The 25427-nt window shown below is 42.9% G+C and overlaps 1 protein-coding gene across 1 annotated transcript in view; it reads right to left on the bottom strand.

The window, feature by feature from the left end:
- The window catches only part of LOC124712092, a 30903-nt gene extending 5476 nt beyond the window's left edge, over nt 1–25427 (bottom strand). Inside the window, exons 1-3 of the mRNA XM_047242389.1 lie at nt 25334–25427; nt 19727–19959; nt 5283–5384 (exon numbers count right to left, since the gene is read on the bottom strand). Coding sequence (XP_047098345.1) covers nt 5283–5384; nt 19727–19959; nt 25334–25427 — 429 coding nt within the window. The remainder of the gene's footprint in view (nt 1–5282; nt 5385–19726; nt 19960–25333) is intronic.

Genomic DNA, 25427 nt, shown 5'->3' with positions numbered 1-25427 from the left:
GTGGAGGTGAGAAAAAACACAGAAAAAAAGGAAATAGAAACAATCCGCCGAATCTTATAAACATCGATTTGCTGTAGGATTTTGGTAACATGTATTGTGATCTAACAGTATGAGATACGTCGAAGAAAACAGTCTGTTGACGCAAACTGCCACGGATTCAGAAAATATCGTTCTTGCGAAACGCAGCTGACTCTCTATTCGGACAACGCAAAGAGTATCATTGACAGAGCATCTAAAGAAAGCTCATCCCATATTCCTACATTTCCAGAACGTTTTTGACATTTTTCGTCACAAGCGCATTCAAGTTGCATAACTACGGAATATCGTTTTATCCACGGGAAAATATCCACGGTATACTGTTTGAAAGTACACGAAAGGTAGTAACTGATATAGCTCATCTGGTGAAATATAAACTTTTCAGAGGAAAGTATGATTCACCCTTTGCTTTTCTGTACCTATGCAAACGATTTAGAGCCTGTCTTTACAACCCTACTAGATTTATTGCAAATCGTTGCGTCGTTTACCGACTATCGACGCCTACAGGAGATCAAGCCGTTAAAGGTATCCGAATTGGTGGAAGGTGGAAATTCGACTAGAACAGCAAGACAATGTTAGCTCCTACACATGCGTGCCAAGAAAATTTCATTTATTTTTTTCCATATAAATAACACTAATTTAGTTGTTGTCGAATCAGATGAACACATAGGAGCTGTTGTTAGGAAAAATTAGAATTGGTAAGACCATAAACAGTGAAGATTCAAATGGCTCTGAGCACTATGGGACATAACTTCTGAGGTCATCAGTCCCCTAGAACTCAGAACTACTTAAACCTAACTAACCTAAGGACATCACACAAATCCATGCCCGAAGTAGGATTCGAACCTGCGACCGCAGCGGTCGCGCGGTTCCAGACTGTAGCGCCAGAACCGCTCGGCCACCCCGGCCGGCTTAAACAGTGAAGACCCAAAGAAACTGGTTCACCTGCGTAATATCGTGTAGAGCCCCTTCGAGCACGCTAAAGTGCCGCAACGTAAGGTGGCATGGACTTGGCTAATGTCTGATATAGCGCTCGAGGTAACTGACATCATGAATCCTGTAGGGCTGTCCATAAATCAGTAAGATTACGAGGGAGTGGAGATCACTTCTAAGAAACACGTTGCAAGGCATACTAGATATGCTCAATAATGTTCATTTCAGGGGTGTTTGTGGCCAGCGGAAGTGCTTGAACTCAGAAGAGTGTTCCTGAAGCCACTCTGTAATAATTCTGGACGTGTGGGGTGTCGCATTGTCCTGCTGGAATTGCCCAAACCCATCGGAATGCACAATGGATATGAATGGATGTAGGTGATTAAACAGGATGCTTACGTACATGTCACCTGTCAGAATCGTATCTAGACGTATCAGGGGTTCCATATCACTCCAACTGCACACGCCCCACACCATGAAAGAGCTTCCATCAGCTTGAATAGTCCCTGCTGACATGCAGGGCCAATGGATTCGTGAGACTGTCTCCATACTTGTACACGTGCATCCGCTCGATACAACAGGCAACATGTGTCTAGACATCAACAGTCCAATTTCGGTGTTGACGGGCACAGGCGAGACGTAAAGCTTTGTATCGTGCAGTCATCAAGGGTATACGAGAGGACCTTCGGCTCCGAAAACCCACATCGATGATGTTTCGTTGAATGTTTCGCACGCTGACACTTGTTGATGACCCAGCATTGAAATCTGCAGCGTTTAGCGGAAGGGTTGCACTTCTGTCACGTTCAACGATTCTCTTCAGTCGTCCTTGTAGTATCTTTTTCCGGCCGCAGCGATGTCAGAGGTTTGATGTTTCAACGAATTCCTGATATTCACGGTAAGGTCGTACGGGAAAATCCCCACTTCATCGCTACCTCGGAGATGCTGTGTCCCACGCTTCGTGCGCCGACTGTAACACCACGTTCAAACTCACTTAAATCTTGATAACCTGACATTGTAGCAGCAGTAACCGATCTAACAACTGCGACAGACACTTTTTGTCTTGTACGGGTGTTGCCGACCGCGGCGTCGTATTCTGCCTATTTATGAAACTCTGTATTTGAAATACTCATGCCTATACCTGTTTCTTCAGCGCTTCAGTGTAGAAAACGTTGTAAAGAAGACGACGGCTTTTGTCGGCACTACACTTACAAGATACGGAGAATCCAGTAAGGAAACTGCTTATACCTCTCTAACCCATCCTCTTCGAGAATAGTGTTGGCAGTACGAGATCCTTACCAGACAGGATTGACTGAACAAACATAAAGGTTCAAAGAAGAGTAGGTGGTTGCGCTTCATTCATTAGTAGGGAAGACTGTAGCGGATATGGCAATAGAGTAGGGACGGCAGTAAATGAAACACAATAACTTTCCATTTCAGTGGAATCTCTTGTCCAACTTCACCAAAATCTTCGCCCACCGAATGCCAAGATTTATTGTAGCCTTCCACATACGCCTCACCATAGTTGCAATTCAAGGTTTCGCTTATGTAGCATCCTAGCTGTGTTCATCCGTTGGACAAAAACTTTCCCAAATGCGTTCTCTGTTGCTTCTGGTTGTCTCTGGAACGAGGTATCCTGCACTCTGCGCACAGTTCAAGAGCTTTTAGCACTCGTTTCTCTATGATGCTCCTCTTTCTCGTAGTTAGTTACACGTTCCAGGGACCATTTGAACGAAATGATGTGAAACGAGTCAGTTTAAAGGTTATTTATACATGACTAGCGTTAACATTAACGAAAGCAAGGTTTTTTTTCGGCTGCCAGTTTTTAAGTAGAATTTCGTCAATGTAATGGAAGAAGCTTACCAAGCGAAATTTTTTTAAATTAGATTAAATTTTGCTACTCTACCTGTCAGACATTTTGTGTTATTGGCCAAATGATCAAAACATTTTAATGCCACACATTGAACACCTCTCTGAGCCACTGACATCTTTAACAATGGGTAATAAATGTCATTTTTCCCTCAAGTATTAGAGGTATGTATATCACTGTTCTTCTCAAATTGTGATGAGTTGTATATGACGAACTTCATTTGCCAAAATATGTATCTTGACGGCGCAGTTGAAGTGCCTTGTTCTTTGAAGAGGTACCTATACGACGTCCGTGGGAGAGCACCACATATTATTCTTATCGCTCGCTTTCGTGCAATCAATACTTTCTTTCTCAGTGATGAGTTACCCCAGAAAGTTATTCCGTACGATATTATTGAGCGGAAATTTCAACTAGGATTCAAACCAGTTGTGTGTAAAGCCATCAGTTACACAAAGCTTGAGTTTTTCTATGAGAGTATCCTGATATACACAGATGAAGGCTTTGGAGAAATCACAAAAAATACCAAGAGGATATAAATTATTATTTAAGGCTTGTACTATTTGATGAGTGAATGCATAAATAGCATTCTCAGTCGAGTAGTCCTTTTGGAATCCAAACTGTGATACGCTAAGTAAACTGCTTCCATTTCAGTGTGCACCTACACTTGAGCACTCTTTCCCCCACGTCCATTGCTGCTAGTTTCCTGATTGTTATCTGCCTTTCTTATCCTACTTTTCATGAAATAATATAAATTCTGCTTCTTTTCAGTAAAGCTGCTACTACCTATGTGGAAAGCACCAATAAATTTTTGCGTGTGGGGAGAAAGTGATTGATGAAGTTTGAGAAAAGAGGTGGTCGAAATGAAAATTTACTGTCTTTTAATTATTACCATGCAAATCTCTTGTCATACCCGTTACAGAATGTCTCATACTTCATGATGAAACATAACCATCTACATTTATTTCAATTTTCTGATGTGTTGTCATACATATAGTACTGTTACTTCTAAATACTGTATAGCGTATTCGTTGTACGTCTTTCCATAAAATCTATATCGTTATATGAATGTGATATAAAACATGCAGGTTTCCTGGCTAGACATAAGAGAGGCCCTGGTAGCCCAAATATTGTCAGGATAAATAAAGTAAATACATAGGGTGACAAAAATATTGCAATAATATCAGAGATATTAGAGTCTCCATGGAAAAAATTAAGGGTTAATTTTTTCCACATGCTATTGTAAAATGGAACAATAGAGAGATACGTGAGATGTAAATGAAGCCTTCCAACCTCTATCACAACGTAAGTGTGAGCTGCAGATTAATAATATACATGGTGTTCAACTAGGACAAGTACAATCGAAAAGGCTGAACAGAGGATAATGTAAAGTAAACCAAAGCTCTGTGTTATGGCCCAGCCGACCCAATCGGAACTGACCAACCACCATGTCACCCAGTGGCAACGGCGTCATCCGGACGTGGTATGAAGGTGCACGGGATCAGCACACCACTCTCCCGGTCGTTGTCGGCCTCCCTGACCTTGGAACCAAAATACTTCTCAATCAAGTAGTTCATCAACTGTCATCATGAGGCTGAGTGCACCTTGTTCGAGTGTTCTCTCCACGGAAAAATCCCTGGTGGTTCTGGGAATCAAACTGCTCCGCTCAGAGGACAATAATCCCAGTAAACACTGATTACAACTAAAACCTCAAAACACAGTCCCTGAGAATCACAACTGCAGGTATGCAATTGAGGAGAAACACATTATTGCAACCGTTCCACTTGCACGCTTCAGCACATCTTCTCGTCGATGCTTCTGCACCTTTCAAAATCGGAGGCGTTGTTCTGAGTACGCTGACAGCCATCCACAATGTGTTCCCAGAGCTATAATTGATCAAAGCGTTCAAAATCGCCACAGAAAAAAAATCCAACGGCTTCAAGTGATGGGACCTGGGAGTCCATGGAACTTGCACGCCACGACCGATACACTGGTTGTCGAATGCTTACCAGTACTTAGGTAGCGGGAATGATGATAAAATCTAACGATAGGAGTTTATAAACAAGTAATTTGAGCCTCACATGCGCTGTTTCAAAATAAACATAACCTTAGACGCTAACAGTATTGTAACATTGGCGAACCTGCACTTCTGCACGCGTCGTGTCGTGAATAACCCGCTGGTTTCCGGACCTTTGTTTACTAGGATTATTTTCTGGATTCATCGTCCTGTGCTCGCCCCTATCGTTTGCACTAATAATACTGAAACACATTGTTCATGTGAAAGTTGCTTCCTGCTCATGACACGTCGTAAATCCAACATCAAGAGCGACAATCATTGGTTGCAATACTGAGAATAGGGTGAAGACGTTTGTACAGAGTCGTGAAGCAGACATGAAGCGCTCGGTGGCGATGTGTGTGTGGAACGTCCACCAACGGCGTGCTGGGTACTCACCCCTGGATGGAGGACAGTAGCGGAGCGTGCACGTCCAGGCTCCGCCGCTGGAACACCTGCACCAGTTGCAGCCGTCGTATTTCCGGGTGCCCGGGGTGCAGGCTGCAACACGACAGACTGCGTCATCACGCTATACGACACTCGTCACCTCACATACTGCAGCTCATGCATTGGCCATTAAAATTGCTACACCACTAAGATGACGTGCTACAGACGCGAAATTTAACAGACACGAAGAGGATGCTGTGATGTGTAAATGATTAGCTTTTAAGAGCATTCACACAAGGCTGGCGCCGGTGGCGACACCTACAACGTGCTGACATGAGGAAAGTTTCCAACCGATTTCTCATACACAAACAGAAGTTGACCGGCGTTGCCTGGTGAAACGTTGTGATGCGTCGTGTAAGGAGGAGAAATGCGTACCATCAAGTTTCCGACTTTGATAAAGGTCGGATTGCAGCCTACCGCGATTGCGGTTTATCGTATCGCGACATTGCTGCTCGCGTTGGTCGAGATCCAATGACTGTTAGCAGAATATGGAATCCGTGGGTTCAGGAGCGTAATACGGAACGCCGTGCTAGACCCCAACGGCCTCGTATCACTAGCAGTCGAGATGACAGGCAGCTTATCCGCATGGCTGTAACGGATCGTGCAGCCACGTCTCGATCCCTGAGTCAACAGATGGGGACGTTTGCAAGACAACAACCATCTGCACGAACAGTTCGACGACGTTTGTAGCAGCATGGACTATCAGCTCGGAGACCACGGATGCGGTTACCCTTTACGCTGCATAACAGGAGCGCCTGAGATGGTGTACTCAACGACGAACCTGGGTGCACGAATGGCAAAACGTCATTTTTTCGGATGAATCCAGGTTCTGTTATCAGCATCATGATGATCGCATCCGTGTTTGGCGACATGGCGGTGAACGCACATTGGAAGTGTGTATTCGCAATCGTCATACTGGCGTATCACCAGGCGTGATGGTATGGGGTGCCATTGGTTACACCTCCCGGTCACCTCTTTATCGCATTGACGGCACTTTGAACAGAGGATGTTACATTTCAGATGTGTTACGACCCGTGGCTCTACCTTTCATTCGATCTCTGCGAAACCCTACATTTCAGCAGGATAATGCACGACCGCATGATGCAGGTCCTGTACGGGCCTCTCTGGATACAGAAAATGTTCGACTGCTGCCCTGGCCAGCACATTCTCCAGATCTCTCACCAACTGAAAACGTCTGGTCAATGGTGGCCTAGCAACTGGCTCGTCACAATACGCCAGTCACTACTCTTGATGAACTGTGGTATCGTGTTGAAGCTGCATGGGCAGCTGTACCTGTACACGCCATCGAAGCTCTGTTTGACTCAATGCCCAGGCGTATCAAGGCCGTTATTACGGCCAAAATGGTTCAAATGGCTCTGAGCACTATGCGACGTCACTTCTGAGGTCATCAGTCGCCTAGAACAGAACTAATTAAACCTAACTAAACTAAGGACATCACACACATCCATGCGCGAGGCAGAGTTCGAACCTGCGACCGTAGCGGTCGCTCGGCTCCAGACTGTAGCGCCTTAGAACCGCACGGCCACTCCGGCCGGCTGTTACGGCCAGAGGTGGTTGTTCTGGGTACTGATTTCTCAAGATCTATGCACCCAAATTGCGTGAAAATGTAATCACATGTCAGTTCCAGTATAATATATTTGTCCATTGAATACCCGTTTATCATCTGCATTTCGTCTTGGTGTAGCAATTTTAATGGCCAGTAGTGTAAAATGTTTTATTTCTCAAGAAATTAAATAAATCACGGGATCCGATTCCTTATGCAGTTGAAAGCCACCATCACGATTAATAAGACCTTCTGCAAGACTTACTTCCACCGTTTTCTCAATAATTGAATCCCAGAAGGATCTGGTCGAGGTCAAGATCTCCACGGTAGAGTAATCCATGGAATGTCCTGTTGAAGTACAACGCTCGCCTATGCCTGACTTGGCTTGCGAAAGGCGATTGTGGCGATCATCTTCGACGGTCTTTCACGTACTGTGCTCTTCGTCTGACCAATGTAGGGTTTGCTTATACTGCCAAGATATTCTGTGCATTGGAGCCTTCCGCAAACCTAGCTCATCCCTTGCAGAATAGAGAAGAGTGTGTCTTTGATGGCGGACGGAAGGTTAGTTTGACATAATGTATCTTTAAGGTTCTGCCTAATTTCGACGAAATATTGCTGACACGCGTGAGGATCGCCCTGGACTTGAATCGCTCATTTTCCTCTTGATCTTATGGGTTGTCTTGTTTATTCTTCTTTAAAGCTGTGCTGATCTGATGTGGAAAATATCCATTATCTCTGAACAGATTGTAGGTGTTTGAGGTCCTTTGCAAGGCTGTCTCCAGTGGACACAACAAGCACGCCACAGGTGGAGGAATATTCGACCGGGGCGCGGAACTCGACAGAAGTCACTCACGTAGCGGCTGCGGTTTGCGCATGCGTTTCAGTCCCAAGTTTTGTTATAAAGTTAGCGATGTGAGCTAGCAATCTCCAGTGCAAAACACACTCCTGAAAATGGCTGCATGGTTGTCAGCCGAAATATCGTGACAAGACGGCGACGTTATCCTGCTGCAATCCAGAAACTTCTTGGAATACTTAATACGGTGGGGAAATTTCAAGAATCATTCTAGCGTAACAGAGGGTGTCCTCTTTATCTTGTCCACCCTAAATATTTTTGTTCAGCAGCAAAACGAAAAATTTATAAAGCAAATGTTGGTCAGCTATCACGGGGACATTAACCAAGATGACTACCCTTCTTGTAACTTCATTCGTTCCGAAGATGTTAACAGCAGTTCGTGTTTTAAAAATAGCTCACCATTTTTTCCATTAGGCAAACCGCTTCCTCTCCTCAAGACTTGTTAGAAAGCACAATACACCGTAAAATTCACGTAAACAAGACGTTATTAAAAACGCAACACTACACCGTCCTGTATTAACGCACAGTGCCGGTAGAAGGGAAGAGATAAATCGTCCACTTGCTGGAGATGACAGCAAAAAAGAAGGAAAATGCACTGTCCTCAGTAGAAGGTTCCCGTGGCTACAATTTAAGCCAACGAGAAGAAGGTACAGATGCTACTCCTCTACGGAGAATGTAAATTAGCAGAAAGTAAGTTAACGAATCATTATTGTAGTTACTGTTCTCTTAAATTACACTCTCCTTAGAAGGTTAACATTTCTAGCTTCTTCTACTTGGTGAACATTGCACTCCTACAACTTTTTAATTGAAGATGTTTGACCTAATGAGTACATTTCTTTGTGCTTTCATTTGTTTACTGTTAACTGCAGCAGGTCAACGAGTTACGTTACCCCGGATACGTGCACTGTATGGTAGGACAGGAGATTCAAAGTTAGTTACGTGTCAGATTTGAGACGAACTTCATGTAACTATCACTGACAAGGTAAGAAGGAAAATTGGTCATGTGCAGAAATGGCCGGAAACGCATTCCAACAGAGTTACACCAACGTGAAGTTGGAGACAAAAGATGTTTGACAGTGTAGTTGTAAGTGACCGAAAGCACTCATGAGAACACACAGGGCATGTGGAAATGATCCGTGGGTAAATTGTTTAAGCTCAAGATGGCAGTGAGTTCTAGCACCATCGTGTAGCAGTCACATTACTCCTCGTACCGCCAAAGGCACGTCATCCAACAGAAGACACACAGTCACCCACAGGAAGTGCAGATATGCCTCACCTGTGAGCCACTGTGGAAGGCTGGTTGGTCCCACGAGATGGTCACTAGTAACGCCCGCCCACACGTTGAGACTGAAGCGGTGCTGATAGTTCACTCCCACTCTGCCATGGAGATTCTCAGCAACCCACAGGTGGATCTTGTGAAGGTGGACATAGCCTCATCTCTTAGCGGGATGGATGAGAGAAATCCCAGCACCTGGTGGCCTGTGCGACGAGCTAGCGACAAAACCGTCGCCGCGGACCCAAATGCGTAGATACTGAGGCCTCCAGGCGTTGTAACAGATACGGTCAGTGGCAGTGGTAGTGGAGAATGTTTCACATTGTTGTCTTGCATATCCCATGCTAGGGATCCACCTGCGTGGTGCTGATATAGGAATCACTATCAAAGTTTTTTTCTCCACTTTTAAGTTGGTGTACCTCACTTGGAACGCAATTCAGGCCAAAAAGGTAACGGTAATTTTTTAATTTCGCGGTCTTTATAGCGCGTTTTTCAAATTCTTTATCCTGCTGGTACACGTGTTTCTGATGGATGTTCACATTATCAGCTGTTTTGAACACTTAGTTTATTGCTGAATATCGAGAACGTTATACGTGTTTTCGAGTGCTCGGCGTATTTTTACTTACGAAGATGAATGGATAAAAGAATTTGCATTAAATTTTGGTTCAAAATGAAATAAAGTGCAACACCGCATTCAGTATGTTTACTGTGGCTTTTGGAGAATCTACTACAAGTAAGACGAGAGTTTACGAGTGGTATAAACATTTCAAAGAGCGTAGGGAAGACGTTGAAATGGACGACCGCCCTGGACGTCTAATCACATCACTTACTGACGATAATGTCGAAGACGCAAAGAAAATGGTTCTGGAATATCACCGAATCACCATCAAAGAGGATGCTGATGAAGTCGGCGTATCCTCTGACACATGAAAAGCGTTCTTTTCGGATGTTTTGGGCATGAAACGTGTAGCAGCAAAGTTTGTTATGAAATTGTCGAATTTCAACCAAAAACGACGTTACGTAAACATCTCTCAGGAATTGCTGTGTGCAGTCGACAACGATCCAGAACATCTAAGGAAGGTTGTAACAGACCACGAAGCATTGGTATATGGGTATGACGTCCAAACGAAGACCCATTCGTCCCAATGAAAACTGCCTGAAGAGTCAAGACCGAAAAAAATTCGACAAGTTCGAGTGCATGCGAAGGTGGTTCTCATCTCAGTTACAATGGGGTAGTACGTCGTGACTTCCCACTTTGTGGTCGTGCGCTCAATAAGGAATACTTACTAGTAGTTATCAGCCGTTTGCGTGAAGAAACCACACGCGGGAACTGCATCACGGTGATGCTCCCGCTCACACCTCTAAGCTTGTTTGTGATTTTTTGGCAAAAAACAGTCTGCCCCCGGTAGTGAGTGGCCAGCGCGGCGGAATGCCACGACAAGGGGCTCGGGCTCGATTCCCGGCTGGGGCAGGAGATTTTCTCCGCTCAGGGACAGTGTGTTGTGTTGTCCTCATCATCATTTCATCCCCATCTACGACGTGCTATTCGCACAATGTGGCGCCGAATGTAATAAGTACTTGCCGACGGCGGCCGAACTTCCCCGAATGGTGGACTCCCGGCCCACAATGCCGTACGCTCATTTCCAATTGCCAGAAAACAAAGGCGTTATGTTGAATCAGCCACCGTATTCGGCAGACATGGTCCCCTGTGACTTCCATGTATTCCCAGCCCTGAAGAGAACGATAAAATGACGCCGTTTTGCCGGTGAAGGAGATGAACACCGTAATGAAAAGTGAATTGCGTAAGTGCTTCCAACCACTAGTAGAAGTGTATTTTATCTGAGGAGGACTACTCTGAAAAGGACAAAGTTTGTGTTGATGATTAAATAAAGATAATTTAAGGAAAAAAATATTTTCCGTTACTTTTTGATCACACCTCGTATTATGATCTTTTTTGCTCCGTATTCTCTCAGCAATTGAGTTTTACAGTCTGCTCCCATTCAGAAAAATCGCCACACACACACACACACACATACACATACAAAGAACGAAACTTGTCTAGCCTGAAGGGGGAAACCAGATGGCGCTATGGGTGGCCCGCTAGATGGCGCTGCCATAGGTCAAACGAATATCAACTGCGTTTTTTTTAAAATAGGAACCCCCATTTTTATTACGTATTCGTGTAGCACGTAAAGAAATATGAATCTTTTAGTTGGACCACTTTTTTCGCTTTGTGATAGATGGCGCTGTAATAGACACAAACATATGGCTCACAATTTTAGACGAACAGTTGGTAACAGGTAGGTTTTTTAAATTAAAATACAGAACGTAGCTACGTTTGAACATTTTATTTCGGTTGTTCCAATGTGATACATGTACCTTTGTGAACTTATCATTTCTGAGAACGCATGCTGTTACAGCGTGATTACCTGTAAATACAACACATTAATGCAATAAATGCTCAAAATGATGTCCGTCAACCTCAATGCATTTGGCAATACGTGTAACGACATTCCTCTCAACAGCGAGTAGTTCGCCTTCCGTAATGTTCGCACATGCATTGACAATGCGCTGGCGCATGTTATCAGGCGTTGTCGGTGGATCACGATAGCAAATATCCTTCAACTTTCCCCACAGAAACAAATCCGGGGACGTCAGATCCGGTGAACGTGCTTCGACGACCAATCCACCTGTCATGAAATATGCTATTCAATACCGCTTCATCCGCACGCGAGGACATCCATCATGTTGGAAGTACATCGCCATTCAGTCATGCAGTGAAACATCTTGTAGTAACATCGGTAGAACATTACGTAGGAAATCAGCATACATTGCACCATTTAGATTGCCATCGATAAAATGGGGGCCAGTTATCCTATCTCCCATAAAGCCGCACCATACATTAACCCGCCAAGGTCGCTGATGTTCCACTTGTTGCAGCCATCGTGTATTTTCCGTTGCCCAATAGTGCATATTATGCCGGTTTACGTTACTGCTGTTGCTGAATGACGCTTCGTCGCTAAGTAGAACGCCAGCAAAAAATCTGTCATCGTTCCGTAATTTCTCTTGTTCCCAGTGGCAGAACTGTACAAGACGTTCAGAGCTGTCGCCGTGCAATTCCTGGTGCATAGAAATATGGTACAGGTGCAATCGATATTGATGTAGCATTCTCAACACCGACGTTTTTGAGATTCCCAACTCTCGCGCAATTTGTCTGCTACTGATGTGCGGATTAGCCGCGTGAGCAGCTAAAAGACCTACCTGGGCATCGTCATAACACGGGTAATGTATCACGAAGCAAATACCGTCCGCACTGGCGGAATGTTACGTGATACCACGAACTTCCACGTTTGTGACTATTACAGCGCCATCTATCACAAAGCGAAAAAAGTGGTCCTACTAAAACATTCACATTTCTTTACGTACTATACGAATATGTAATAAAAATGTGGGTTCCCATTTAAAAAAACGCAGTTGATATCCGTTTGACCTATGGCAACGCCATCTAGCGAGCCAACCATAGCGCCATCTGGTTTTACCCCTTCAAGCTATATATATATATATATATATATATATATATATATATATATATATATATATATATATATATACAGAGTGAGTCACCTAACATTACCACTGGATATATTTCGTAAACCACATCAAATACTGACGAATCGATTCCACAGACCGAACATGAGGAGAGGGGCTAGTGTAATAGGTTAATATAAACCATAAAAAAAATGCACGGAAATTTGTTTTTTAACACAAACCTACGTTTTTTTAAATGGAACCCCGTTAGTTTTGTTAGCACATCTGAATATATAAACAAGTACGTAATCAGTGCCGTTTGTTGCATTGTAAAATGTTGATTACATCCGGAGATATTGTAACCTAACGTTGACGCTTGAGTACCACTCATCCGCTGTTCGATCGTGTGTATCGGAGAGCACCGAATTACATAGGGATCCAAAGGATGGACCTTAGGTACAGAAGAGACTGGAACAGCACATTACGTCCACATGCTAACACCTTTTTATTGGTCTTTTTCACTGACGCACATGTACATTACCATGAGGGGTGAGGTACACGTACACACGTGGTTTCCGTGGTTTTCAATTACGGAGTGGAATAGAGTGTGTCCCGACATGTCAGGCCAATAGATGTTCAATGTGGTGGCCATCATTTGCTGCACACAATTGCAATCTCTGGCGTAATGAATGTCGTACACGCCGCAGTACATCTGGTGTAATGTCGCCGCAGGCTGCCACAATACGTTGTTTCATATCCTCTGGGGTTGTAGGCACATCACGGTACACATTCTCCTTTACCGTACCCCACAGAAAGAATTCCATAGGTGTAAGATCAGGAGAACGGGCTGGCTAATTTATGCGTCCTCCACGTCCTATGAAACGCCCGTCGAACATCCTGTCAAGGGTCAGCCTAGTGTTAATTGTGGAATGTGCAGGTGCACCATCATGCTGATACCACATACGTCGACCGTAGATTCACTGCCCCGTGGTTGGTGAAACCCGCTTCATCGGTAAACAGGTAGAAATGCAACGCATTCTCTGTTAACCCCATTGACAGAATTGCACTCGATGATTAAAGTTATCACCATGTAATTGCTGATGTAGCGACACATGAAACGGGTGAAAGCGGTGACGATGCAGTATGTGCATGTCACTACTTTGACTCAGTCCACCGGCTCTCGCAATGTCCCGTGTACTCATGTGTGGGTTCATGGCAACAGCAGCTAACACACCAACTGCACCCGCTTCTCCTGTGACGGGCCTGTTACGGACCCGTTGCGTGCTACTACCATACTTGCATACAGTTGGCGGTAGATGTTTTGCAATGTGCGGCACGTCGGATGCTCTCTGTCCGGGTACCGTTCTGCATACACCCTGCAGGCTTCAGCTGCATTTCGTCGACACTCGCCATAGATGAGTATCATCTCCGCCTTTTCAGAGTTCGAATACACCATGGTCACAGTTCCTACAACGCTACACTATCACAGACGTCTGGTAACACGGTGTACTACAGTTGGTGTGCGTGCGGAGACGAGTGCAGAATAACAATAGCAGCAAGCGCTACATGCGGACACTACGACAGCTAGGCCAAACCACAACAGTACACTACAGCCACACATGTAAACACGGTCGTCATCGTAAACATGTCCCTGCAGATGCTGCTCGCCGACCGTGGCCCGTGTTTGTTACAACAAGCAACTGAACGTCGGAGGTTTCAAGCGTCAACTTTAGGTTACAATATCTCCGGATGTAATTAACATTTTACAATGCAACAAACGGCACTGATTACGTATTTGTTTATATGTTCAGATGTGCTAACAAAACTAACGTGGCTCCATTTAAAAAAAAACGTAGGTTTGTGTTATAAAACATACTTCCGTGCATTTTTGTATGGTTTGTATATATATATAACTCCTAGCTACTTTATCTCCATAGTGTCCGCCCCTGGTAGCTGAGTGGTCAGTGCGACAGAATGTCAGTCCAAAGGACACATCTGAACATATAAACAAATACGTAATCAGTGCCGTTTGTTGCATTGTAAAATGTTAATTACATCCGTAGATATTGTAACCTAAAGTTGACGCTTGAGTACCACTCTTCCGTTGTTCGATCGTGTGTATTGGAGAGCACTGCAACGTACACCGCGTTTCTACAGAATGATCTGCCAACGTTGCTCGAAAATGTCCCACTGGAAACGCGTCGACGTATGTGGTATCAGCATGATGGTGCACCTGCACATTCCGCAAGGCTGACTCTTGACAGGATGTTCGACGGGCGTTTCATAGGACGTGGAGGACGCATAAATTGGCCAGCCCGTTCTCCTGATCTTACACCTCTGGACTTCTTTCTGTGCGGTACGTTAAAGGAGACTGTGTACCGTGATGTGCCTACAACCCCAGAGGATATGAAACAACGTATTGTGGCAGCCTGTGGCGACATTACACCAGATGTACTGCGGCGTGTACGGTATTCATTACGCCAGAGATTGCAATTGTGTGCAGCAGATGATGGCCACCACATTGAACATCGACTGGCCTGACATGTCGGGACACACTCTATTCCACTCCGTAGTTGAAAACGGAAACCACGCGTGTACGTGTACCTCACCCCTCATGGTAATGTACATGTGCGTCAGTGAAAAGACCAATAAAAAGGTGTTAGCATGTGGACGTAATGTGCTGTTCCAGTCTCTTCTGTACCTAAGGTCCATCACCGTTCCCTTTGGATCCCTACGTAATTCGGTGCTCTCCGATACACACGATCGAACAGCGGAGGAGCGGTACACAAGCGTCAACTTTAGGTTACAATATCTCCGGATGTAATTAACATTTTACAATGCAACAAACGGCACTGATTACGTATTTGTTTATATGTTCAGATGTGCTAACAAAACTAACGTGGTTCCATTTAAAAAAACGTAGGTTTGTGTTAAAAAACATACTTCCGTGCATTTTTGTATGGTTTGTATTAACCAATTACGCTAGCCCCTCTCCTCACGTTCGGTCTGTGGTATCGGTTCGTCAGTATTTGATGTGGTTTACGAAATATATCCAGCGGTACCGTTAGGTGACTCACCCTATATATATATATATTACTGAATAACATTCCAGGCTTACTCCACTTCTCTGGCTGAATGACTAACGCTAAAGAGATCTGCTAGGAGAAGGAGATTTTCAGATAGTTTTACTATTGGTGTTTGTAATAGATTTGACCAACTGTCAGAGTCTAGTGGAGAGGAATCTCTAGTAGCTGTAGATGTAGGAAGTATGCAGCAGACCTCAGCAGTTACGGTGGCTAGGACAGTTGCAAAGTCTAAGAGAAAGAAGAAGGTTCTGCTGTTAGGTAGTTCTCATGGTAGAGGTGTAGGCCAGCAGTTGCAGGAAGTTTTGGGGAGTGAGTACCAGGTCACCAGCATTGTGAAGCCTAATGCAGGATTGGCTCAGATGACTTTTAACATAGGGGGGTTATGTAGGGATTTTACTAAAGAGGATCAGGTAGTGATTGTGGGTGGGGCTGGTAATAGTATTGATAGGGATGGGGAGTATGACATAGATGGTGACCTGGAAAAGATAGCCACTCAGACTGGCAACACGAATGTGCATTTTGTGGAACTGTTTCAGCGTCACGATCGGCCTCATCTTAATACAGCCGTCAGGCGTAATAACATGAGACTTGGGGGTGCGCTGATGACAGAGGGCATGAGTCACATTTCAGTGGTGTCGGTGGAGTCTATCAGTAGGACGGGTTTCACTAGACATGGCCTGCACCTCAACAGGTATGGGAAGGGGAGGTTGGCAAAACTTATAGGTGACAGCATAGGTGTGGGTGGTGGGATCACTCATGGGAAAATTCCGGTAGTTGTGGGTGTTAGAGCTGTACCTTTTTTAGATTGAAGTCAGCTGATAGGTATTCCTGCTTAAGGGAAGTCTCTCTAACAAAGAAACCACTTTCTACAAAGCTTGGGTATTCGATTAATGAGGGAATTAGTATATTTCATCAAAATATACAAGGTATTAGAGATAAAGTTAGTGAACTGCTTATTGATGTTGACTCTGAAATTATTGGTATATCTGAACACTTCTTAAATAAGGAGATAATTCAGAGGCTTCCTTTACCAGGATACAGGTTGGCTGGCAGCTTTTCTAGGAGCTCTTTGCGGTGTGGGGGAGTAGCCATGTATGTGAAAAACGGTATCCCATTTGAGTCAGTTGATGTTTCAAAGTACTGCACTGAAAAGGTGTTTGAATGTTGTGCAGGTGTGGTTAAATTTAGTGGAGCTAAACTTCTTACTGTTGTTATTTATAGATCCCCAGACTCCGATTTCACAACATTTTTGCTAAAGCTAGAGGAGGTTCTTGGTTCACTTTATAGGAAATACAAAAAGTTAGTTATATGTGGTGACTTCAATATTAATTGTATAAGTGATTGTGCAAGGAAAAGGATGCTGGTGGACCTCCTTAATTCATATAATCTTATGCAAACCGTATTCTTTCCAACGAGAGTGCAAGGGAACAGTAGAACAACCATAGACAATATTTTTGTTCATTCGTCATTATTAGAAGGGCATTCTGTTAGCAATAAGGTGAATGGCCTTTCAGATCATGATGCACAAATTTTAAGTCTAAAAGATTTTTGTGCTGCTACACATGTTAAATATAGTTACCAACTTTTTAGGAAAGCTGATCCAGTTGCTGTACAGACTTTTGTAAACCTTATCAAGGAACAAGAGTGGCAAGATGTTTATAGTGCTGATACAGTAGACGATAAATATAATGCTTTCCTCAAGACTTTTCTCGTGCTCTTTGAAAGTTGCTTTCCGTTAGAACGTTCAAAACAGGGTACTAGCACAAACAGGCAGCCTGGGTGGCTGACTAAAGGGATAAGAATATCTTGTAGAACAAAGTGGCAATTATATCAAAACGTTAGAAACAGTCAAAATCTAAATGCAGCAGCCCATTACAAACAGTATTGTAAGGTGCTTAAAAAAGTTATTAGGAAGGCAAAAAGTATGTGGTATGCAGATAGAATAGCTAAGTCTCAGGATAAAATTAAAACCGTATGGTCAGTCGTAAAGGAAGTGGCTGGTCTGCAGAGACAGGTCGAGAATATAGAATCAGTGCGTAGTGGGGATGTCCGTGTTACTGATAAGTCACATATATGTACAGTATTTAATAATCACTTTCTGAATATAGCAGGTGAACTAAATAGAAACCTAGTCCCAACAGGGAATCATATAGCGCTCTTAGAGAAAAGTGTTCCGAGACTGTTACCTGAAATGCTCCTCCATGATACTGACAAGAGGGAGATTGAGTTAATAATTAAATCACTAAAGACCAAGAACTCTCATGGATATGACGGGGTATCTAGCAGAATACTGAAGTATTGTTCCACGTATGTTAGCTCAGTACTTAGCCATATCTGTAACTTTTCCTTTAGGAGTGGTCGGTTTCCTGACCGATTAAAGTACTCGGTAGTGAAGCCACTTTATAAAAAGGGAGACAGGGATAATGTTGACAATTATAGACCTATTTCTATGCCATCGGTGTTTGCTAAAGTTATCGAGAGGGTTGTATATACAAGGTTACTGCAGCATTTAAATTCACATGATTTGCTGTCAAATGTACAGTTTGGTTTTAGAAATGGCTTAACAACTGAAAATGCTATAGTCTCTTTTCTCTGTGAGGTTTTGGATGGATTAAATAAAAGGTTGCGAACGTTAGGTGTTTTCTTTGATTTAACGAAGGCTTTTGACTGTGTTGACCACAAAATATTACTGCAGAAGTTGGAACATTATGGAGTAAGGGGAGTAGCTTACAATTGGTTCGCCTCCTACTTTAAGAACAGAAAGCAAAAGGTAATCCTCCGCAATATTGAGAGTGGTAATGATGTTCAGTCCCAATGGGGCACTGTTAAATGGGGCGTTCCCCAAGGGTCGGTGCTGGGGCCACTGCTGTTTCTTATTTATGTAAATGATATGCCTTCTAGTATTACAGGTGATTCAAAAATATTTCTGTTTGCTGATGACACCACCTTGGTAGTGAAGGATCTTGTGTGTAATATTGAAACATTATCAAATAATGTAGTTCATGATATAAGTTCGTGGCTTGTGGAAAATAATCTGATGCTAAATCACAGTAAGACTCAGTTTTTACAGTTTCTAACCCACAATTCAACAAGAACTGACATTTTAATCAGACAGAATGGGCATGTTATAAGCGAGACGGAACAGTTCAAGTTCCTAGGCGTACGGATAGATAGTAAGCTGTTGTGGAAAGCCCATGTTCAGGATCTTGTTCAGAAACTAAATGCCGCTTTATTTACCATTAGAACAGTATCTGAAATAAGTGACATTTCAACACGAAAAGTAGTATACTTCGCATATTTTCATACGCTTATGTCATATGGTATTATTTTTTGGGGTAATTCTTCTGATTCAAAAAGGGTATTTTTGGCTCAAAAACGGGCTGTTCGAGCTATGTATGGTGTAAGTTCGAAAACCTCTTGTCGACCCCTATTCAATAGTCTGGGAATTTTGACATTGCCCTCACAGTATGTATTTTCTTTAATGTCGTTTGTTGTTAGCAATATTAGCTTATTCCCAAGAGTTAGCAGCTTTCACTCAGTTAATACTAGGCAGAAATCAAATCTGCATGTGGAATGCACTTCCTTGACTCTTGTGCAGAAAGGAGTGCAGTATTCTGCTGCATCCATTTTCAATAAGCTACCACAAGAACTCAAAAATCTTAGCAGTAGCCCAAACACTTTTAAGTCTAAACTGAAGAGTTTCCTCATGGCTCACTCCTTCTATTCTGTCGAGGAGCTCCTGGAAGAGCTAAAAAATTAAGCAAATTCCAGTGTTACATTCTTGATTTTCTTTATTTAAACTAACGACTTGTCGCCTGAATATGTTTCTTATATTTCATTTTATCTGTTTCTACAATCGTGTTATAATTTCATGTATTGACTCGTTCCATGACCATGGAGACTTCTCCTAAATGTGGTCCCACGGAACAATAAATAAATAAATAAATAAAATAAATAAAAAGACCCATTGAATAAACGCGTCAAAAGAAATTTTCAGCATGTTGTAAAGTCCACAATGTGTCAGGGGAAACCATATTGCAAACAATACAGGAAAAGCTCTGCTAGAACGAGAGTGGTGCGCACATCACTCACCGAGGGCCTGTTCGCAGAGCAGGGCAGCAACCAGCAGCAGCAGATAGACAGCCAGTAGTTTCGCCATGTCGCGCTGGCAAGTGACACTTCTCCGGTCCCTCGCCTCCGTCTTATAAACGCGAGCCTGCGGCGTAGTACGCCACGTTTTGGACACGGGGAGACAGCGAAGACCAGTGCACAGATGCACAGGTGGTTACCCGCGGGCGTGAAGTAAACAGAGCTGTTGCAACTCGCTACGGGTAACACACTTTCCTCGTATTGTTAGCGGAGTGAACGTCAGCACTGAACACCTGCCATTCAGATCGCATCACGACATCCTTCCACGAGATGCGCTCGCTCCTTATCCTATACACGGTGAAACACCTGCCATTCCTGTCTAAAAACAGGCGCAGTGTGAACGCTAGGACGGTAAAGGCAGACGAGCGCTGGAAAGCAGGGCTTGCGGAAGACTTGACGTGACTGTAGTGCCGTCTTAGACAACAAAACGAAGGTCGAAGGTTATCACGTAGGACCATTGTGATCGCCAGTGCAGTTCAGCAGTGTCGTTTTGTGAACAAAATAGGAGCTTAGCGAGAATCGGAAGGAAAGATGAAAGGTTAAGATATAATGTTCTGTCGACTGCTTTGTCATTAGACACGGTGTACGAGCCGGATTACGAAAAGATAGCTATGTGAATTAGCCGTGCCCTTGCGACGGGAGCATCCCGGCATTTACCTGGAGTGATTTAGCAGAATCACGGAAAACATAAATCTGAATGACGGTGTAACACAGAAAATGCAGATAAAATACCTTCTGCATTATTCAAAATTTTCGCCGTTTGATATCCGTTGATAACTTGCACTGTACTTTTGATTCTGAAGCTATAAGGTGTAATACAGAAAGTGTATTTAATGTGTAATCGTTGTTGTTGTTGTCGTTGTGGTCTTCAGTCCTGAGACTGGTTTGATGCAGCTCTCCATGCTACTCTATCCTGTGCAAGCTTCTTCATCTCCCAGTACCTACTGCAACCTACATCCTTCTGAATCTGCTTAGTGTATTCATCTCTTGGTCTCCCTCTACGATTTTTATCCTCCATGCTGCCCTCCAATGCTAAATTTGTGATCCCTTGATGCCTCAAAACATGTCCTACCAACCGATCCCTTCTTCTAGTCAAGTTGTGCCACAAACTTCTCTTCTCCCCAATCCCATTCAATACCTCCTCATTAGTTACGTGATCCACCCACCATATCTTCAGCATTCTTCTGTAGCACCACATTTCGAAAGCTTCTATTCTCTTCTTGTCCAAACTAGTTATCGTCCATGTTTCACTTCCATACATGGCTACACTCCGTACAAATACTTTCAGAAACGACTTCCTGACACTTAAATCTATACTCGATGTTAACAAATTTCTCTTCTTCAGAAACGATTTCCTTGCCATTGCCAGTCTACATTTTATATCTTCTCTACTTCGACCATCATCAGTTATTTTGCTCCCCAAATAGCAAAACTCATTTACTACTTTAAGTGACTCATTTCCTAATCTAATTCCCTCAGCATCACCCGACTTAATTAGACTACATTCCATTATCCTCGTTTTGCTTTTGTTGATGTTCATCTTATATCCTCCTTTCAAGACACTGTCCATTCCGTTCAACTGCTCTTCCAAGTCCTTTGCTGTCTCTGACAGAATTACAATGTCATCGTCGAGCCTCAAAGTTTTTACTTCTTCTCCATGAATTTTAATACCTACTCCGAATTTTTCTTTTGTTTCCTTTACTGCTTGCTCAATATACAGATTGAATATCATCGGGGAGAGGCTACAACCCTGTCTCACTCCTTTCCAAACCACTGCTTCCCTTTCATGCCCCTCGACTCTTATAACTGCCATCTGATTTCTGTACAAATTGTAAATAGCCTTTCGCTCCCTGTATTTTATACCTGCCACCTTCAGAATTTGAAAGAGAGTATTCCAGTTAACATTGTCAAAAGCTTTCTCTAACTCTACAAATGCTAGAAACGTAGGTTTGCCTTTTCTTAATCTTTCTTCTAAGATAAGTCGTAACATTAGTATTGCCTCACGTGTTCCAACATTTCTACGGAATCCAAACTGATCTTCCCCGAGGTCGGCTTCTACCAGTTTTTCCATTCGTCTGTAGAGAATTCGTGTTAGTATTTTGCAGCTGTGACTTATTAAACTGATAGTTCGGTAATTTTCACATCTGTCAACACCTGCTTTCTTTGGGATTGGAATTATTATATTCTTCTTGAAGTCTGAGGGTATTTCGCCTGTCTCATACATCTTGCTCACCAGATGGTAGAGTTTTGTCAGGACTGGCTCTCCCAAGGCCATCAGTAGTTCTAATGGAATGTTGTCTACTCCCGGGGCCTTGTTTCGACTCAGGTCTTTCAGTACTCTGTCAAACTCTTCACGCAGTACTGTACAGAATTGATTGTAATTACAGTGTAAATATTGAAAATTTCTGGGCAATAGCCAAAAAAATGTTCAAATGTGTTTGCAATCTTATGGGACAGTCCCTAAGCACACACACTACTTAACCTAAATTATCCTAAGGACAAACACACACACCCATGTCCGAGGGATGACTCGAACCTCCACCGGGACCAGCCGCACAGTCCATGACTGCAGCGCCTTGGACCGCTCGGCTAATCCCGCGCGGCTAATAGCCAAGGAAGCTGTATTTTAACGTAACGACAGCAATGAAGAAGTGGCAGTAGCTGTGCCGTTGTTCATCTTTGCGTATGGAGAGTCTCTGTCGCGTTGCGTGCAGAGGGGAAGCAGAGCAGCTTGAGTCATGAAAGAGTGCGGAAGTGTTTGTTGGGTGCTCCCGTACACGCGCTGTGCAGCCATGCTCGCGCCAATGTACACGTGCCCGATTCGTTAACCGCGAGTATTGAGCTCACGGTAGGAGTGGACAGGCGGAGGAAGCTGCACTTTCAACTATCGCCTGTCCCATAATTATCTGTGGCTCTGGAGACGACTCAGGGTTCCCATCGAACAGCAGCAGCAGCAAAAACGGCTTCTCAGTATTGTCGTCGGTTACATTCTTCCCCGTCCGCGCAGCTACAACATCGTAAGACTGTTAAGAGAAAAATTTTAAACACACGTTGGCATTGCCAAGCAGCATTTCTTTCACAAAGTATGGTTAAACTGAAATAACCTGCAGTAGTTAAAACTTGTAGGGCACCTGGGTTGTCATTGTTCTCAGACATTATTACCAAGCAGGACCGTTTTCCTTTCCATGCTATCACGTAGTGTCGTGAAATATGAAAACTGATTAAATATTTACTGCCAGTTTTGTATGTTTGCTAATGACGAGTTTCACTATAGATTTCCTGCCTCAGTAATTGTTCATTCTTGTATTACATGAGAGACGCTACTCAAAGTAAAGTAATATTTCACTGGCAAAAGTAATAACTAAAGATAGAACGCAAATAGAGCGCTCTCCTTCATTTATTCTGTATTTAGCTTAGCGAGTGACTTCTGCTGGCTTGGTAGGTATTTTATTGTTGTTATTTTAAAGTAAAATCAACTTTTCATTTACTTAAAGTAAATTCAGTCCAGTCTTTGAGTAATCGAAAGTAAATTGTGTGACCAAACTGTTACGCCGGGAGACAGTGAAATTTTGTGGGGCGACAGTTTTCAACATAGAAAAGAGATTATTTGATTTAAACAAAAAAACCTCAAAAATTTGTCGTTATTCTTGTGTTCTATAGATGTCAAGAAACGTGTGATCATGGGATCATGGGGGGGGGGGGGGGGGCGGTTCTTACTGATCACATTGTCCTCCACCACTCAAAGACTTACTTTGAGACAAATGCAAGTGTTTACAGCTAGAACAGTTTCCAAAACATTACACCTAGTAATTAGTTCTGCAGTGACACATATATAGTTCAGTTAATTTCTTATATGTATCTTAGTTCGGTGTAACTCGGAGTAATCTGCCTCCTGCTGCTGCTGAAGTAGTCGTTTCCTCGGTCCATTTCATCTGCTAACTGGATCAAGTTACGTGAACTCCATGAAATAATCCAGGTACCAAGTCGTTTTATAGTGATTTATTTATGACATGCACCATTTCTTCTTAGTGGGAGCTCATTCCACATAACAGACTACATAGTCACAATACTGTATTACAACAATTAGATTAATGCACAGACGTGCGACACAGTGGTTGCCTGCAAAACTGTCTACAACTCTCCAACTGTCCGTTCTTGAGCCTTGTGCTCCTCCTATTTATACGTTTTTTTAACAAGCAAGTCAACAAAACTACAGTGCAAATTTATTAAATTAACAATTAAAAGTGTAACGCTTTTGTGAGTAACTATTCACAAAACCTTGCTTATTTTACGTTGAAACTGGCGTATACAATAAAAAAGACTTTTACATAGGATATACACCATATTATATAAAATACTGAAAGATAACAATGCTAACCTGAATTGTCTTAATTGTGGCTTCATTTGCAAATGAAAAATATTGTGAACATATATTGGACAAGCATGACCTACTAGTAAACAAATGGAAGAACAAATTTTATGCGATTTAATGTATTATGCACATTTTGCGTAACACCCTGATGCTTTTGATTGGAGACTTTAACTTTCTGACATCAGTCACAGATTAACAGACAATTCCTGGCTCTCCTAGAGATATCGTTGAAATATACATTTTCCTTCAGTTTTTGCACACATTTCCTTACGCCACAGTGTCCATAACTGTTGTGTATTTTTTAATTAATGTATCTGTGTGTTGTCTGGGCCAACATACTTTCCAACTGCCCAAGTTGGTTTAAAAACCTGATAATATAGTTTCACTTTTTCATGCCCCTTTTCACCCATGTAACTCTTTACAGATTTCCATTCTTCATCTTGATTTTGTTTACAGATATTAGCAATTTCCTTTTCCCCTTTTGGATTATTGCACAGACCTGCGACACAGTGGTTTTGTCTCAAAACTGTCTCCGACTGTCCATTCTTGATCCTTGTGCTCCTCCGATTTATAAGTTTTTTTTTAACAGTCAAGTCAACAAAACTGCAGTGCTAATTTATTAAATTAACGATTAAAAGTTTAACATTTTTATGAGTAACTATCCACAAAACCTTGCTTATTTTATGCTGAAACTGGAGTATACAATTAAAAAAGAATTTTACATAAGATATACATCATACTATATAAAATACTGAAAGATAAAAATGCTAACCTAAATTATCTTAATTATAGCTTCATCTGTAAATGCAAAATATTACCTACTAGTAAACAAATGGAAGAACAAATTTATGAGATTTAATGTATTATGCAAAACCACTTGTTAGATACAATTGGAATTACGGAACTTCCAAAACAGGAATATAAAACAGACGGGTTGTCTTATTTCAATTGCTGCCTTCTTCGAAATTTTGCACTACATTAGACTGGGGCCCAGGAAATGACCTGGGGGGGTCTCTGCAGACTTCATGAGACTCTGGCATAAAATGGGGGTGATACGCGATTACAAGAACTCAGCAAGAGAGTTCTCATAGCCTCTGTCGCCTCAATTCTCCAACTTCCTACCTACACGTGGTGCCCCTGTTAAGCCGAGCAACTCAGCGGAAGGTTGGGTAACCAACCCCAGCGGGAAACTGAGTCGGTGAGCAGACAGGAGTTGGAGGACAGTGGAAGGCAACGGGAAACCACCACTGAACTATCCCAAGAAAACCCCAT

The sequence above is a fragment of the Schistocerca piceifrons genome, chromosome 8 (assembly GCF_021461385.2).
Source record: "Schistocerca piceifrons isolate TAMUIC-IGC-003096 chromosome 8, iqSchPice1.1, whole genome shotgun sequence".
In the NCBI taxonomy this organism is placed as follows: Eukaryota; Metazoa; Arthropoda; class Insecta; order Orthoptera; family Acrididae; genus Schistocerca; species Schistocerca piceifrons.
Note: the sequence above shows the minus strand (reverse complement) of the source record. Positions and strands in the feature narration are given on the sequence as shown.